The following is an 18921-nucleotide window of genomic DNA, read 5'->3' on the forward strand; positions in this document are numbered from 1 at the left end:
AAAGCTAAACAAAATATTGCTTAGCAATATATATGTAGGTGGTAAACAATAAAGAACAAGAGAACAGTTAACATACAGTCAGGAAAAAAAAAAAAAAAGCCAGTGGAGGAGAGGAATAAAGCTATTATTGCAGAGGCCTACACAGCGGTTTTGAAGAACTAGTTAACTTTTTATTTCTTCCTGCCTGGTGGATGCTCATTCTACTCTACTCTTTAAAAAGGAAGCATGGTGAAGAGATTAATGTGCATATTCAATTACACTGCCCAGGTTGATGAGAGAATTAAAAGAGCCAACATACAAAACAAGACCTGGCACTTAGTTCTATTCAGGTATCCCCTGCCTTCCGAAAATTCATGTTACGCTTTTACAAAAACCTACATTAGTACCTGTCTTTGGTAACTGAAAAAAACTGAAGAGGTTTTTGGCTTTTATGAAAAAGGCAAAAAGTGAAAATAGTGTTCAGCATTTGTTTCGTGGCAAGCCATTAGGGAGGCAGCATACACCTCCAGCAACAGGAGTGGCTCCACCAAGCTCCTTCCCCAGGAACCACACTCAGTTTCAAGCTGTCAGAGCTCTGAACTGTGTACGTAAACATTTGTGTTTTATCTCGACTTATTCTGCACATCTGTTAGTAAGATGTGTCCTATAGTATCCAAAAAGCCTAAGAGAGGGTATTTTTGGGATCTAGGAATGCTAAAATTTTTTCCATATAAACTAACTGTAATTGCTTCTTTGCTTTACACCATTTCCGCTTATGAAAGGTATCACAGGAATGCTCTACTTTTGGATGGTAGAGGAGACTTGCATAGTGTTAATAAATACACTGTACACATGTGTTCATTTTACAATTCAAAACTGCCCAAAAAAGAAAATTATAAAAATCTTAAGTTGAGATAAATGAAAAGAATCAATATTCTCTATGTAGTACTAAGCACTGAGTCAACAGTTGAGCTGACAATCGTATGTGCTGACTTAGATATGGCCAACATTCCTTATGGCCGAGTCTTCTCTGCAATGAGCCATGGGACACTTCCAAGCTGGTTTTCTCTTGTTTTTAAAGAGCATTCAGGAGAGAATCCAAAGCAAGTCCTTGTTTAATTTAATTAAAAATTGTATAATATCTTGTGTTATTTCACTGCAATAAGAGCTTTCAAAAACACAATGTAAAATGATTTAGATTTATGCCCTAGTGCTCCCCTGAAAAAGCAGAAAGCTTTACAAAACATTTAACAAAATAAAACTATTCTTAATGAAGTGAGGCAGCAAAACAGAGGGGAAAATTGTTATGAGATTATTCAAAGATCATGGTTATCTCAAGGGAACAACTATATACACACTCAGGCTCATCTTTAAAATCCTTTGTAAGTGGCATATATTATTTCAAGCAAGAGAATGTTTCCAAATCACCCTCTACTACCTTGAATATAAGAATTTTTATGGAATCATCTTCTCCTTCATCTGAGTTTAATATCAGTAATTATAGCATTACGGTAATAGTAAAAAACAGAATCATTTAAAGATATAACTGTCTGTATGATTACATGTTGTAGATTATGTATTTGCAAACATACAGAAGAGTCTGGAAAAATACACAAAAAGATTGCTTCCATCTGGAGAGTACAGAATAAAGTGGGAACCTGCAGTTCCACTTACATACTGCAGCATTGTTTTGATTTTTTTTTTTTTGGTAACAAATATGAGTTATTTTTGTTTTAGATTACTATCATTCTTTCCTTAAAACTAGCTGTTATTGGTAAATTACAAAAGTAAAATATACTCATTGTAAAGAGCAGATTAGCAAAGACAAAAATAAAACTCCTCCATAAATCCAGCAATAAGAGATAACCATGGATAACACAAGAGATCACTCATACCTTTGTACGGTGTCCCCACAGTTGTTGCATATACATTCTTTTCATATTTCTTCAAACGGTCTTCTAAATTGTGAATCTAAAAGTAATCAATATTCAAATCATTTCATAAGATTAATATAGAAACCATATGTAAAAGAAAGTACTGCTATAGCTATTAGATTCTTTCATACCTAAAAGACAGAATACAGGCATATATAATTAATATAAATGATTTCTTAGATATGACACTAAAAGCACAGAGAATAAAGAGAAAATATACAAAATAGTCTTTATCAAAAGTAAAACTTTTGTGCCCCAAATGATATTATCAAAAAATGAAAAGACCACCCACAGAATGGACAAAATACTTGCAAATTCCTTATCTCATAAGGGACTTGTACTCAGAATAGAAAAAGAATACAACTGAACAAGAAACCAAATAACCCAACTAAAAAATGAGCAAAGGGCTTAAACAGAGTTGCTCCAAATAAGACATACAAATGACTAACAAGCAGATATTAAGATGTCCAACCTTAGTCATTAGAAAAATGCAAATTAAAAACATGAGATAGTTCATACCAACTTGTTGGTGAGGATGTGGAAAAACAAGAATCCTTATATGAAATTGTTGGTGGGAATGTAAAATGGTGCCACTATGTATTTTGGTGGTTCATCAGAAAAGCTGAAGATAAAATTACAAATGATCTAACAGTTCCATTCCTGGGTATATACCCCAAAGAACTGCAAATAGGTAGTCAAATAAAAACTTGTACAAAATGTTCCTGACAGCACTATATGTAATACCCAAAAGGTAGAAATAATCCAAACATTCATAAACTGATGAATGAAGTATAGAGGTATATCCTTATAATGAAATAATATTCAGCCATAAAAAGGAATAAAGTACTGATACATGCTACACTGATGAACCTTAAAAACACTGTGCTAAGTAAAATAAGCCAGATAAGAAAGTTTATGTTTTATATGATTTTATTTATGTAAAATACTTGTAAGAGGCAAATTTGTAGATGCAGGAATAGATTAGTGGTTGCCAGGAGGTAATGGGGAGTATCGCTTCACAGGTATGAGGTTTCCTTATAGGGTATGATGAAATGTTCTGGAACTAGATAATAATTTTCAAAACATTGTGAATGAACTACATGTCAATGAACTGTGCACTTTAAATTGGTCAAAATGGTCAATTTTATGTGTATTTCACGACCACAAAAATAACTAATACAAAAATTGCCATCCAAGCACAGTTTGAAGATTTGAGGATGCTATAAGAAGGGAGTTTTAAAGCAGTAGCCTTGAGAATAAATGAGAAAAGATAAACCACTGGGAAATAGAAAAAAATAAAGTAGCATTGGGACTTAGCATCTATTTTTATGATTTAAAAAATATATATATAGTAAAAGTTTTCAAACATAATTGACCATAGAGAATACAGTACAATCCATACCCATATATATCTATCCATTACCTAATTTCAACAACTGTCAAGATTTTTGTATGTATGACTTTTTTAAGAAAACTGGAAAATTAGGGCACCTGGGTGCCTGAGTCAGTTAAGCACTTGACTCTAGATTTCAGCCCCGGTCATGATCTCAGGACTGTGAGATCAAGCCCCATGTTGGGCTCTGCACTAAGTGGGAAAGCTGCCTGAGATTCCCTTTCCTTCTCCCTTTGTCCCTCCCCTGCTTGCATGTGTGCTCTCTCTCTCAAATAAATAATTTTTAAAACAAAACAAAACAAAAACTGGAAAATCCCTAGAGATGTAACCTTCAAAGAGCCTGCTGACTTGTATCACTATTCTTCCAGAATTTGGAAAAAAAGACTACTGAAGATGATGCACCACAGATTCACATACTGGTCTTTTCATGCTTATGCATCCTTCTAGACATATAAATACAGTACTATTTAAATCTAATTACTGGATAATATATGGATAAAATTTATTATATAAGACAATTTAATTACTAAGAAAAAGTAGTAAAGATTATGTCAACAGATTTTCCCTCTGATAAAAACAAAAGCATCTTTTTTTAAAACTTGTTATTACAAATAAACACAAAATTTTATCCAAGATGTTAAACACTAGAAATAATAAGATGCAAATGTTCTTGTTTAAATACATGTGATCATGAATTTAAGAGATATCCTCCAGCAACTTCAGATTTGGAAATAAAATTTCTTGTATAAGACAAAACTGCAAAGCCAGCTATTAAATGAGTATTATATCAGTTCATTTTTAAAAATTAGCTAAATGAGATCCAAGTACATAAGAACATAAATTAAGTCAGTTCAAAATAAAAGGCACCAATTAAACCTGTACCTGTTCTCTGAACTCTTGCTCTTTCAACTTTGAATCACTGATTAGAGTAGTCTTCTGTGCTAGTTGTGTCTAAAAAAACAAGAAGTCAGATGTGAAATGCATATGGATTTCATCATTGCCTGGTAAATTATCTTTGTTTTTAACTTTTATAATTTTTTTTAAATTTATTTATTTGAGAGAGAGACAGTGAGAGAGAGCATGAGAGGGACCGTGACTTGAGCCAAAGGCGGTTGCTTAACCAACTGAGCCACCCAGGCGCCCTGTTTTTAACTTTTAAAACACAAAATACTCCTGGGGCACCTGGGTGGCTCAGGTGGTAAAGCACCTGACTTCGGATCATGTCATGATTTCAGGATCCTGGAATTGAGCCCCACATTGCACTTCCTGCTCAATGGAGTCTGCTTGGACCTCTGCCCCTATCCCACCCCCCACTTGTGCTCTCTCTCAAATAAATAAAATCTTTAAGAAAAAAACCCCTACAAAATACTCCTGAAAATATACTGTTTTCAGTCAAATTCAATGACTTACCTGTAATTCCATAATTGTTATCTGAAAAGGGAAAAGAAAAAAAATGAGTATATACTACACTAAAGTCTATAAGAAACAATAAAAAGGATTAAAATGAAATAACAAGAAAATAAAAATTTAAGTGTTTTAGTCTTAAGAGAGTGATAAGATTTCAGAGTCCAATTCCTCTCACTTTATCATTGCCAGGGCTCTCCTCCTGCTGCAGCCTTTCCTGGTACTTATTCCGTAGCTCCTCCAGCTGAGTCTGCAGGTCCATTACTTTAGCAGTCATTTCTTCTTCACGAGCCTTTAGGATAAAAAAAGAAAAAGTGCTAATGAACATAGCAAAAAGAACATCATAGACCCAATAGAGTGTTGAGAAAACTACCTCTGAAGGAGAAACAAATACCTAAATATTTCTGGAGACACAAACCACTGTTTCTATTGCCGTTTGCGACTATGCTCAAACACCTTCCTTCATGTCCCACTTTTAACATAAGGCCGCTATTCCCACCATACTACTGCTCCCTCCCCAAGTCTGTCCCCACCCCATAAAGTCCATCAAGCAGTTTCTTCTCCCTTAAACTAGGGTTTCCAGGCTTGACCATCAGGTATGTAACAGTGTGGTGACAGAACTTGGCACAGAGCCTGTGTGTTAGGGACTCTGCCCTTCTCTACATTAGGATTTGATTTCCAGAAAATATCCATTAATACAAAGTAGGAGATACTGTTAGGCACAGCACTGATCAACCAGCCTGCAACTTACTGATCACAAGACATTGTGGAGGTTTATCTCAACCCTTCAGATAAGCTGTGTAACTGAGGAAATGATTCTTTGTCCTGGCTCAGCAAACCTGAACATCTATACATCTGTCCCCAAACCACACCAGTGGTTCTTTAAGGTAAAATGTTCAACTAAACTCTATTTTTGAAAAAAAAAAAATTATTGTGTAATGTATTAAAAACCATGTAATCTCTCCATTTGCCCTGAACTTTGCGGAAAAAAAAAAAAAAGGACAAGCCTGCAAAAGTATATGTGACTTATTGGTCCAAAAATCCTACTTAGAAAATTTGGTATACAAATCATTTCTCTCTTCTGTTTTGACTGCCCTAGTAAAGGCCATTGCCCATTTTACATTTCTTCATTTATCTTAGTAACTGCCATGATTTATTATACAGAGCAATCCAGACCTCTTCTTGCTCTTATAAATCTTGTAATAACCTTTGTACTATAAGAACATTTGGAATTGGAATATTGATCAGATTGAGTAATGAAGACAGGACAAGTGTTTGCTGAGTAAGAGACTGAACAGGAAAAACAGCAACAAATGAGTATCTGATTTAACAGATGCTGACTTGACAGAACCAAGAAACATGATCCTCAAAAAACAAATAGAGAGAGGCCCAATGACACAAAATAAGGCAATGAACCGTAAGGACACTTGGAAAATATACTTTGAAATACCACTGGTCATGAAACTTAGACCAACTGAAAAAAAACAAACTCTTTCTGGCAACATAAGCAAAGCAAAGATGTCTAGTAACCAGCCTCCTTAGACATCTCCCCGCTGAGGCTCACTTGGAGCCATGTCCCTGTTGAGGCCCACTTGTACCCAGCCTCCATTCCTAAAACACCATCAACCTCAAACTCTTGTAAATATGCTACTGCCCACAGTCTTGGTTTACAGTTTTCAGTCTACCATGGAATATCTTGTGTGGATGTCTTGTCAATGTGGTTTAGGCACCTTTGAAAGGATCACCTCTATACTTATTCAACTAGGCCCAAATTTTATATTATTTTATTTTATTCTATCCTATTTTCTTTCTTTCTTTCTTTCTTTCTCTCTTTCTCTCTTTCTCTCTTTCTTTCTTTTTCTTTCTTTCTACTGATTGATTGATTGACTGATTGATTGGTGAGAGAGCCAGGGGTGGAGGGCAGGGGGCAGAGGGAGAAAGAGAATCTTAAGCAGACTCCATACTGAGCAGGAAGCCAGACATGAGGTTCAATTTCACAACCCTGGAATCATGACCCAAACCAAAATCAAGAGGCAGATACTTAACCAAACTGAACCACCTGGTGCCCTTAGGCCCAGATTTTAACTGACAGTTAGCTATATCTGGCATTTCCTTTGACAGTTGTGGGATACCATCTAAATCAAGCCTGCTAAGAATTAGGAAAAAAAATCCCTTCTTCATTACTTCCAATTTAAGAAACACTTTTGTAAATTCCTTTGTTGTTCTTCTTGGAGGAGAAAAAAAAAAACAGTATTGTTTACTTCAACGTAAAAACAATAAGGAAAACCAGTTAATCTGAATGTTAATGCACATCCATAGAAATCATGTTTGAAAAACTAGTTATTATGCCAAAGCCAAATCACTAAAATATAGTCAATGTCAAAGGAAACCAGTTTTGTATCTAATGTAGCAAGCTACTTCCTCCCAGTGGGACTGCTCTGAGTTGGGACCAGGCTATTACTTAAATTCACTTACATGAGTACTCAGCTCTTCCTTTGAGATGTCATCACTCCCTCTTCCCAACTGGATTCTTCCCTGCCCTACACGTCACCTCCCTCAAATTTACCAGTGTTTAGTATGGGCCAAGTATATGGCTAGGTCTTCAAGACTAGAGATGAATAACGAAATCCCTGCCTGCCAGATGCTTACAATCTAGGAGAAAGGACATACACATTATATTTCCCTACACACATATGCATATATGACAAAAATTCATGTTATAAGTGAAGTAATGAATACAGATGAGTACCAAAAGAACTTAGGTGCAATTAATATTTAAGGGGTTCTAAAAAAAAACTGTATGTTAAAACAATATGATACAGAAAAGAATATTCAAAAAGCAAACTTTTGAGTAGAAAAGTGAAAAAGTAGAACACGTTACATTTTTGTATCTGTTTACATAAGATACTGCAATATCATGAAAGAAACTAATCATTGATTTCTGGCTCAAGGTGGCAATACTTCTGAACTCACCTCCACCCATGGACACACTGAGTCTAAATATGGAACAATTTCCTCTTAAAAATAAAAAACAAAAAAGCCTGGCTGAGTGACAGCTACACATCAGGCAAATGAGAGAAAAAACCACAATGAAGTGGGTAGGAAATGCTAAGATACTACCTTCTCATAAATCCCATCCCCAGCATGACAACCAACAACTGAGAGGAACCTCAAACCCAGAATTTCTGAGGACCGAAAAGTTTGAAAGCCACATTGAGCATCCCAACTTTTAAGACATACATACTTGAGAGCAAGCCCCCCAGACATTTAACTTTGAAAGCCAAAAGGTTCACATCTTGATACCCACAAAACACTAATCTGATCACTAATCTGAGAAGCCACTTTTTTTTTTAAGATTTTATTTATTTATATGAAAAACAGACCACAAGTAGGCAGAGAGGCAGGCAGAGAGACAGAAGGGGGAAGCAGGCTCCCTGCTGAGCAGAGAGCCCAATGTGGGGCTCGATCCCAAAACCCTGGGATCATGACCTGAGCCAAAGGCAAAGGCCTTAACCTACTGAGCCACTCAGGCACCCCCTGAGAAGCCACTCTTAAAGGGTTCCTGTGCCTGGATTCAACCACACCAGGGCCCAGCAAAGAGGTGGCCAACTGCATCCAGACTTCAAGTGAAGGAAACTCACCTGTTCTATTAAAGCATTGGTCTGAAGAGCAGACATCTAATTTAACACACACACCTAGGAGCCTGCCTTCTCTGGGGACACAGACTGGTGGGTGCCATTTTGCATGCTCCTTTTGACACATTCCAGAGCACTAGTATCTCCCAGAAGGGAGCTTTTAGTCATTTGGTGCCCTGATTTTTGCAGCTGCCATCTAGGGGTACACCTCTTAACCACATGGCTCTGGAGGTCAGGGGAGCTTGTGTTCCTAGACCCATGAGACTGTAATTAATAATATCACCCAGAAAGGAGCTCAAATCTCCATCTGCTGTCCCAATTTTTGTAGCTGCTGCCAGGGAACACAGCTATACTGGCTCTGGTGGACAGTGCACAAGGATCCCATAGGGCTGTAACCAACAGAGAAAAGGTTCTTAAATAGCTAACCACCCCCAAGGGCACAGCAAGAGACAATAGACACAGGAGTTCAGACTTTGTGTGAAGGAGACCTATTGGTTAATCATCATGACTGGCCTAAGGGGAAGGCTGCTACTTAAACATGCACCTAAATGCAGAATGTAATCCTTTCCTCAAGTCGTCTTTGAGCTCACCCTCTGCCATACTCCAGAGCATCAGTGTCTCCTGGAGGGGAACTTTACCCATATCCCGTGTCCTGATTTTTGCCACTTACTGCCCAAGAGACACCCCTTGATCACCTGGCCTTGGTGGCCAAAACAGTTTGTATTCCTGGATCCCACAGGACTATGGCAATTGGAGAGATGGTTCTTGGCAGACTACCAACCCCTGGAGTACTACATAGACAGTGGATTGAAGTGTAACGTCCCCCCAATCTTTCTGTAAAGGAGGCCTCTTTGCTTGTCTTGGAACTTGGCCTGAGGGGCAGGCTTCAGGTTTGGCACAAGTTTTGTGGTCTGTGGAGCTGCTCTCAGGGAACAAAGGCAGTGAATGCCACCATGGAGCTCGCCCTTCCTCTGCCTTGCTCTAGCTTGCCAGTATCACCCAGAAAAGAGCTCACACTTTCATTTGGAACCCTGATTTTTGTGACCACCATTCAAGGTACACTTCCAGACTCCCTGCCTCTGGTGGCCTGCAGGGCATACACTAGCTTGCAATCCCACAAGACTATATATGTTTGCATATTTTTAAAAGCTGATGCCTGAGGGTCTGGCTTCCAATCAGCATGAATCTAGGTGCTGAGATCCTTCCTTCTGAACTACTGACAGGTTGGTAGCACAACCTCAACTACCGCAAACTATTAAAAACATAATATGTTGATTGGACAAGCATAAAGGTTTAAGAGACAACCAAAAGCTGAGGCAGGGTTGAACAATAAGGCTTATCTCCTACATGAGGCCAATCCTTCAAGACTGAGAGAGATGGCTGTTGCATTTACTGTATAATCACTTATAAAGCTAGATGGAAGTTAGACAAAAGTAGTAAAAATAATTATGATTACAATAATGAATTAAGGAATACACAAGATAGGGGTGACTGGGTGGCTTAGCCGATTAAGTGGTTGCCTTCAGCTCAGGTCATGATCCCAGGGTCCTGGGACTGAGCCCCGCATCAGGCTCCCTGCTTGGCGGGAAGCCTGCTTCTCCCTCTTCCACACCCCCAGCTTGTGTTCCCTCTCTCACTGTCTCTCTATCAAATAAATAAATAAATCTTTAAAAAACATATATATATATAAAATGTCAAGAAGTGATTGTAATGTTGAGCTTTACAACGGGATCAAACTGAAACTGTTATCGACTTAAAAAAGACTGTTATAAGTTGTTCTATGTAAGCCCCATGGTAACCACAAAGCAAAAACTATAATAAATATACAAAAGATAAAGATAAGCACACCAGCAAAGAATGTCATCGAAATATAAAGAAAACAGGAAAAGAAGAATCGAACAGAAAGAAACAAAAACAGCCAGAAAACAATGAACAAAATGGCAACAAGCACATATTTATCAGTAACTACTTTAAATGTAAATGGACTAAATTTTCCAATCAAGAGATTCAGAATGGCTAAATAAGTTAAAAACAATACCCATCTATATGCCACCTGCAAGAGACTCAGTTAGATGTAAGGACACACACACTGCAAGTAAAAGGATGAAAAAAGATATTCCATGCAAATGGAAACAAACAAACAAAAAAGCCAGGGTAGCAATACTTTTATCAAAGTAAGACTTGAAAACAAAGACTGTAAAAAAAGAGACAAAGAAGGATATTACATAATAATGATAAAGGGGTCAACCCAATAAAAAAAGACAAAAAACATTTAAAAATATTTATGCACCCAACTTATGCACCCAATATAACAGACCTAAAAGGAATAAGAGACAGCAATATAATAATAGTAGGGGACTCTAAACCCTACTCACATCAATGGATAGATCACCCAGACAGAAAATCAGTAAGGAAACAATGGCCTTAAATGACATCTTAGACCAAATGAACTTAACAGAAATATACAGAACATTCCTTGCAAAGCAACAGAATACACATTCTTCTTAAGTGCACACAGAATATTTTCCAACATAGATCATATATTAGGCCACAAAACAAGTCTTAATAGAGTTAGGAGACTGAAATCATATCAAGCACCTTTTCCAAGGACAACAGTATGAAACTAGAAATTAATTACACGAAGAAAACTGGAAGGCACAGATAGCACCAGGAATATAGTCAACAATGGCATTGTATGTTGATAGATGGTAGCTACACTATGGTGGGTGTAGCATAACATATAGAGAAGCTGAATCACTATGGTATATACCTGAAACTAATGTAGCATTGTGTCAACTGTATGTAAACAAAATTTAAATAATTTTTAAAAACCTCACCCCTCCCCACACACAAAGAAAACTGGAAAATTCACAAGTATGTGGAGATTAAACAACATGCTACTGAACAACCAATGGGTCAAAACAGAAATCAAAAGAAAAATTTTAAAGATCTGGAGACAAATAAAAATGGAAATAGAACATACTAAAATTTATAGGATGCAGCAAAAGCAGTTTTAAGAGGGAAGTTCATAGCAATAAATGCTTACTTCAGGAAATGTGAAAATTCTCAAATAAACAGCCTGAGTTTACACATACCCCAAGGAACTAGAAAATGAGTGAATGAAGTCCAATGTTAGCAGAAGAAAGGAAGTAACAGATTAGAACTAAAATAAATGATATAAAGATTAAAAACACAATAGAAAAATGATCAATGAAACTAAGAGCTGGTTCCCTAAAAAGATATACAAAATTGACAAATCTTTATCTAGACTCACTGAGAAATAAATAAAGAGGATTCAAATAAATGATATCAGAAATCAAAAGGAAGTTATAAATGACAGCACAGAAATACAATGAAAAACTATTAACAAATTGGAGAACCCAGCAGAAACATTCCTAAAAACATTCAACCTACCAACACTAAATCATGATGAAGTAGAAAATCTGAACAGACCAATTACTGGTAATGAGATTTAATCAGTAATCAAAAACCTCCCAATAAACAAAAGTCCAGGACCAGACAGCTTCACTGAATATACTGCACATTCAAAGAAAAATGCCAACCTTTCTTAAACTCTTCCAAAAACAGAATGAGCTATTCCAAACTCCGTTTAAAAGGCCAGCATCACCCTGACACCAAAACCAAACAAAGACACCACACACATATGCAAAAAATACAGGCCATAGCCTAATAAACATAAAGAGAAAAATTCTCAACAAGGTATAGCAGACCAAATTCAGTAATACATTAAAAGGATCATATGCCATGATCAAATGGGATTTATTTCAGGGATTAAGGATGTTTCAACATTTGTAGGTCAGTCAATGTGATACACACTAACAAAATGAAGGATAGAAATCATATGATTATTTATCTCAATACATGCCAAAAAAGCATTTCACAAAATTCAATAACAATTTTTAATAAAAACTCTCAACAAAGTGGGTACAGAGGAATGTAACTCAACAGAGAAAAGGCCAAATATGACAAGCCCACAGCAAACAAAGAAAAGCTGAAACCTTTTCTTCTAAGATCAGGAACAAGACAAGGATGCCCACTCTAATCACTTTTATTCAACATAAAATTAGGCAATTAGGCAAGAAAAATAAATAAAAGGCATCCAAAGTGGGAAGAAGGAAAGAAAGCAGTAAAACAGTCACTATCCAGAGAGTACATATTATATATAGAAAATCCTAAAGACTCCATCAAAAACTTGTTAGAACCAATAAAATAATAAGTTGTAGGATAAAAGGCAATATAAAAAAATCTACTGCATTCTTATACACCAATAAATAAACTATCAGAAATTTAAGAAAACAATCCCAACAATCACAACTGCATCAAAAATAATAAAATACTGGGGCAGGTGCCTGGTGGCGCAGTCGGTTAAGGAACCAACTCTTGGTTTTGGCTCAGGTCATGATCTCAGGGTCATGAAACTGAGCACCCCATCAGGTTCCATGCTCAGTGAACCTGCTTGGGATTCTCCTTCTCTCTTTCTAGCCCTCCCCCACTGTTTGTGCACTCTCTCTCTCAAATGAATAAATAAATCTTAAAAAAATAAAAGAATATATAAGAATAAATAACCAAGGAGGAGTAAGACATGTACTCTGAAAACTATGAAACATGGATGAAAGAAACTGAAAAATACAAAATAAATGTAAAGAGACTCTGTGCTTATGGACTGGTAGAATTAATACTGTCACATGTCTATCCCACCCAAAGCAATCTACAAATTCAAGATAATCCCTATCAAAATGCCAAGGGCATTTTTCACAGAACTAGACAAATAATTCTAAAATTTGTAAGGAACTGGAAAAGAACCCAAGTAACCAAAGCAATCATGAGAAAGAAGAATAAAGCTGGAGGACTCCCTGATTTCAAACTATTTTTGCAAAGTTATAGTAATTAAAACAGTATGGTATTGGCATAAAAATAGATGTGAAGATCAATGGAACAGGATAAAGCCCAGAAATAAATCCATGCATATATGGTCAATTAATTTACAACAAAGGAGCCAGGAACATATAATGGGGTAGAGGACAGTCTCTTCATTTAACTGTGCATAGAAAACTGGACAGCCATATACAAAAGAATGAAACTGGACTACCATCACACACCATATACAAATTAACTTAAAATGGGGTGCCTGGGTGGCTCAGTCATTTAAGCATCTGCCTATGATTCAGGTCATGACCCTGGGTTCTGGGATCAAGCCCCACATCACAGAGAGCTCCCTGCTCCCCAGGGAGCCTGCTTCTGCCTCCCTACTTCCATTCCCCCTGCTTGTGCTCTCTCTCTCTCAAATAAAATCGTTTTTAAAAATGGATTAAAAATCTGAATGTAAGATGTAAAACCATAAAATTCCTCCAAGAAAACAAAGGCTGTAAGCTCTTTGACACAGATGTGGCAATAGTTTTGAATCTGACACCAAAACCTAAATAAACAAGTGGCACTCCAACAAACTAAAAAGCTTCTTGATAGCAAAGGAAACCGTTAACAAACTAGAAAGGCAACCTATTAAATGAGAGAAAATATTTGATCTGGTATTTTGATAAGGGCTGATATCTGATAAAGGGCTAATATCCAAAATATATAAAAAATTCATACAACTCAACAGCAAAAAGAAAAAAATCATATTAAAAAATGGGCAGAAGGGGGCGCCTGGGTGGCTTAGTTGGTTAGAGCCTCTGACTTCAGATCAGGTCATGATCCTGGGGTCCTGGGATTGGGCCCCACATCGGGCTCTCTGCTCAGTGGCGGACTTCTTCCTCCTTTCTCTCTGCCTGCCTCTATGCCTACTTGTGATCTCTGTCAAATAGATAAATAAAATCTTTAAAAAAAAAAATGGGCAGAAGACCCAAATAAACATTTTCCCAAAGACCAACAGGTCCATAAAAGGATGCTCTATATCATTACTTACCAGAAAAATGCAAATCAAGACCATAATGAGACAATCTCCTCACAGCTGTTAAAATGACTATTATTTAAAAAAAAACCAAAAATTGAAATAATGAGTGCTGATAAAGATGTGGAGAAAAGGGAATCTTTGTGCACTGTTCGTGGGAATGTAAATTGGTACAGCCACTATGGAAAACAGTGTGGAAGTTCCTCAAAACATTAAAAATAGAACTACCATATGATCCAGCAATTCTACTTCTGGGTATTTATCCAAAGAAACAACAACACTAACTCAAAAAGATATAGGTACCCAATGTTCACTGTAGCACTATTTATAATAAATAGCCAATATATGGGAACAACCTAAGTGTCCATCCATAGATGAATGGATAAAGAAATTATCAAATCCACACACAAACACATATACACAGAGAAATAACATTCAGCCACAAGAAAGAATGAAACTTTGCTATTTGTGACAACATGGATGGATGTCAAGGGCATTACGTTGAATGAAATAAGTGAGAGAGAAAAACAAACACTGTAATGATCTCACTTATATGTGGAATCTAAAAGTAAGTAAGTAAAATTTAAAAATCAAACTCACAGATTCAGAGAACAGATTGGTGGCTGCCAGAGGTAGGGCATGGGGAGGTGGGAGAAATGGATGAACTGTTTTTGTTTGGGTTTTATTTACTTAAATAAATGGAATGTTTTTAAAAAGAAAAGAATGGGGCATCTGGGTGGCTTAGTTAAGTGTCCAACTCGTGATTTTGGCCCAGGTCATGATTCTCAGGGTCATGGCAGTTGAGTACCGTGTCAGACTCCACTCTAAGCGCACAGTCTGCTTGAAATTCTCTCTCTCTCTGCCCCTCTCCCTGCTCAGGCACACTCACTCTCTTTCTCATATAAATAAAAATCTTTTAAAAAGAAAAGAGAAAAGAAGAATGGTTACCTGTGGAGAAAAAGGGGGCAAGATGTAGAATACAGAAAACAGGAATGGGTTTTCATTACAGAACATTCTCTATACTTTTTTTTTTTTAAGATTTTATTTGTTTATTTGACAGACAGAGATCACAAGTAGGCAGAGAGGCAGGCAGAGAGAGAGAGTGGGGTAAGCAGGCTCCCTGCTGAGCAGAGAGCCCGATGCGGGGCTCGATCCCAGGACCCTGAGATCATGACCTGAGCCGAAGGCAGCGGCTCAACCCACTGAGCCACCCAGGCGCCCCTATACTTTTTAATATTATTTTGATCTTTAAATTGTATGAAAAGACTTTATTCAAAAATTGTTTTCTAAATAAAAGTTAAACTGAAATCTTATTTTTTAAAGCCCAAATTTGAGAAATGGTAATAACTTAACTTACTAATTCACAAAGCTTGAGAAAGTGCTCTTTAGGCACACAGAAAAGCATAACCAAAGGTAAAATAGGATAAAGAACAAGCTGAAGTTGAGTTCATCTAGCACCAAATGAACTGGAGGAGGTATCACTGGGACAATGGGAAGCTGAAGGTATTTAAGAGAAGTGGTATGATCACATTCTCATTTCAAGACAGAAAATACCTCTGACAAGAAGAGATGGATACTTTAGGGAAAAAAACCAGCAGCAAAAACATCAGCTGGATAATACAAAAGACCAGACCAAATGGAAGATTGGCAGTCAGAGAGTGGCAATGATAGTCAGACAGTGGCAACAGTAGCTGCGCTTAGAGGAGAAGAACATGCAGTATGACTCAATGAAAACTATATTCTGAAGAGTCTACTCTATGTTGGCTATTGTGTTGGAGGTATACAATTAAACAGATACAGATGATTTCCCTGCCTAGTAAATCAGGGAAGACAAACAGATTTCATGCCTAATAGGTGTGAGGATGCATATGTGTGAGGGGCTGAGAAAGAAAGAGGTATGAATCAAGGATGACAAAAGTCACCAGTATCTTTAAATGGGGGAAGTAGTAAGAATGTTACCTAAGACAGTAAAGGCAGGAAAATGAAACGTCTCTGTGTTCCACTATGCTGCTATTAGCAAATCACAGAATTGTTTTAAAGGATGACAAAAGCACAACCCTCTACAATGTCATCATTCAGAAAAATCATCTGATAACAGCTTTCCAGAAGGTGAAAATACACCACTGCATAAAACATACAAACCCCACAGGAAACTCAAATTCTCGAAATTTTTAAATGGAAGAATGGTAGAGAATATCTCAGAATCAAAGGAATATAGCATTTGCTAAGAATTGCTAGTATCTCTTTTAGTAACATTGGTACCTTTTTTTTTTTAAAGTAGGCACCATGTCTAGCATGGAGCCCATTGTGGGCTCAAGTTCACAACCCTGAGATCAAAACCTGAGCTGACATGGAGTTGGACACTTAACAGACTGAGTGACCACAGCACTTTGGTAAGATCTGTACTTTTATTTTTTTTTAAGATTTTTATTTCTTTCTTTATTTGACACAGAGAGAGAGAGATCACAAGTAGGTAGAGAGGCAGGCAAAGAGAGAAGGGGAAGCAGGCTCCCCACTGAGCAGAGAGCCCGATGCCAGGCTCAATCCCAGGACCCTGAGATCATGAGCCGAGCCAAAGGCAAAGGCTTTAACCCACTGACTGAGCCATCCAGGTGCCCCAAATCTGTACCTTTAAAAAGAAATTCTTCAAGACAGAGTTTGTATTTGGAGTTTTCTGATAGGAACTGCCTATTTATCAAAGTCAGACCTAGACCCAGCAGTTAAAAGTCTGGGGCCACACCGTCTAACAGAGTAGCCATAGGCCATCCCAGAACTGTGGTTATGAGCACAATTAGCTAATCCACACTGATATGGGCTGCAAACATAAAAACATACCAAAACTTAAAGAAATAATCCATATGTAATTTTTATATTCACCACATACTGAAATGATAATATTTTGGATATCATGTGTTAACATATTACTATTAAAATTAAGTTCACATACTAAGTCAGAGAAAGACAAATATCAAATGATTTCACTCATATGTGGAATTTAAGAAACAAATGAGCAAAGTCGGGTGGGGGAGGAGGGAAGGAGGGAAAGAGAAAGAAACCAAGAAACAGACTTTAACTATAGAGAACAAACTGCTGGTTACCAGAGGGGATGGGGATGAAGGAGTGCACTATCTGCGATGAGCACTGGTGTTGTAGAGAAGTGTTGAATCACTATATTGTACACCTGAAACTAGTATTACACTGCATGTTAACTAACTGGAATTTGAATAAAACCTTTTTAAAAAATTAAATTCACCTGTCTTTTTCTTTTCTTAATGATACTAGAAAATGTTAAATTACATATATGGCTCAAATTTGTGGCCTGCATTCTATTTCTAATGGACAGTGCTGGTCTGAGGCACAGGAAGGCATTTTGGAGAAGAGGCCACCCAACTCCTTCCCTCACCCTCCAGTTCCTGTCCCCAAGCGAGAAACTTAAAGGATCATTCCTTTAATTTCCCTAATATACACCCAATTTTCAAGGAGGAACCATATCACAGGTTAACGTTCTTATCTGCCTCCCTATTTCCACACCCGTCTATTATAGAGGTCTGTCATGACCTTGGAAAGTCTTTTGTCTGCTACTCCACACATCCAGAGAAAGAGAAGTTGTTCACAAGAGGGAACATGCTAGCTGTGGCACAGTTCGTCCCCTGCAAAGGAAGCTCCCTGACTTACTTATCCATGATAAAGAACTACTGCCTTCCCCAGGTTCCTTTCTTAGAGAGAAGTCTTTATAATTATATAAAGCTAATGAAGGGTCAGTGCTCACTGTGAAGTTTTAGATAAATCACCTAACTATGCTGAACTGGCTTTGCCTTTGGCAAAAGAAAGAAAAGAAAAAAAAGAAAAAAGAAAAGAAAAAGAAAAAAGAAAAGAAAAAGAAAAAAGAAAAGAAAAGAAAGGGAGGGAGGGAGGGAGGAAGGAAGGAAGGAAGGAAGAAAGAAAGAAAGAGAAAGAAAGACTAAACGAACTTTAATGTATCTTCCAATTCGAACATTCTCTAATCATTTAAGGAATAACAGTTGTTTTAAAGCTCCACACACGAGGAGGAGTCAAGATGGTGGAGAAGTAGCAAGCTGAGACTGCTTCAGCTAGCCTGAGATCAGCTAGATAGCTTATCTAAAGATTGCAAACACCTGAAAATCCATCGGCAGATCGAAGAGAAGAAGAACAGCAATTCTGGAAACAGAAAAACAACCACTTTCTGAAAGGTAGGACCGGCGGAGAAGTGAATCCAAAGCGATGGGAAGATAGACCCCAGGGGGAGGGGCCGGCTCCCAGCAAGCGGCAGAGCAACCACGCACAAAATCAGGACTTTTAAAAGTCTGTTCCGCTGAGGGACATCGCTCCAGAGGCTAAACCGGGGCGAAGCCCACACGGGGTCAGCGTGGCCTCAGGTCCCACAGGGTCACAGAAGGATCAGGGGTGTCTGAGTGTCGCAGAGCTTGCGGGTATTGGAACGGGAAAGCCGGCTACAGAGACAGAGCCGACAGTAAGCTCGCAGCTCGGGGTGACCTTGAGCCGGTCACAGGCTCAGTGAGCTCGGAGCGCGGCCGGAGGTCAGGCAGACGGGAGTAACTGGGCGCGGTTCTCTGAGCGCGCACTGAGGAGTGCGGCCCTGGGCTCTCGGCAGTTCCGGGCGGAGACCAGGAGGCCGCCATTTGTATT

General features: G+C 37.8%; 1 protein-coding gene across 6 annotated transcripts in view; it reads right to left on the reverse strand.

Moving 5' to 3' along the window:
• Nucleotides 1-18921, reverse strand: part of GOLGA4 (golgin A4) — a 135339-nt gene that overhangs the window by 21237 nt on the left and 95181 nt on the right. For all 6 annotated transcript variants that reach the window (XM_059390576.1, XM_059390575.1, XM_059390574.1 and 3 more), the window contains 4 exons: nucleotides 4889-5002; nucleotides 4717-4737; nucleotides 4189-4257; nucleotides 1875-1950 (listed from right to left, as the gene is read on the reverse strand). In XM_059390576.1, the coding sequence (XP_059246559.1) occupies nucleotides 1875-1950; nucleotides 4189-4257; nucleotides 4717-4737; nucleotides 4889-5002 (280 nt within the window). The remainder of the gene's footprint in view (nucleotides 1-1874; nucleotides 1951-4188; nucleotides 4258-4716; nucleotides 4738-4888; nucleotides 5003-18921) is intronic.

Source organism: Mustela nigripes, chromosome 2, assembly GCF_022355385.1.
Source record: "Mustela nigripes isolate SB6536 chromosome 2, MUSNIG.SB6536, whole genome shotgun sequence".
NCBI lineage: Eukaryota > Metazoa > Chordata > Mammalia > Carnivora > Mustelidae > Mustela > Mustela nigripes.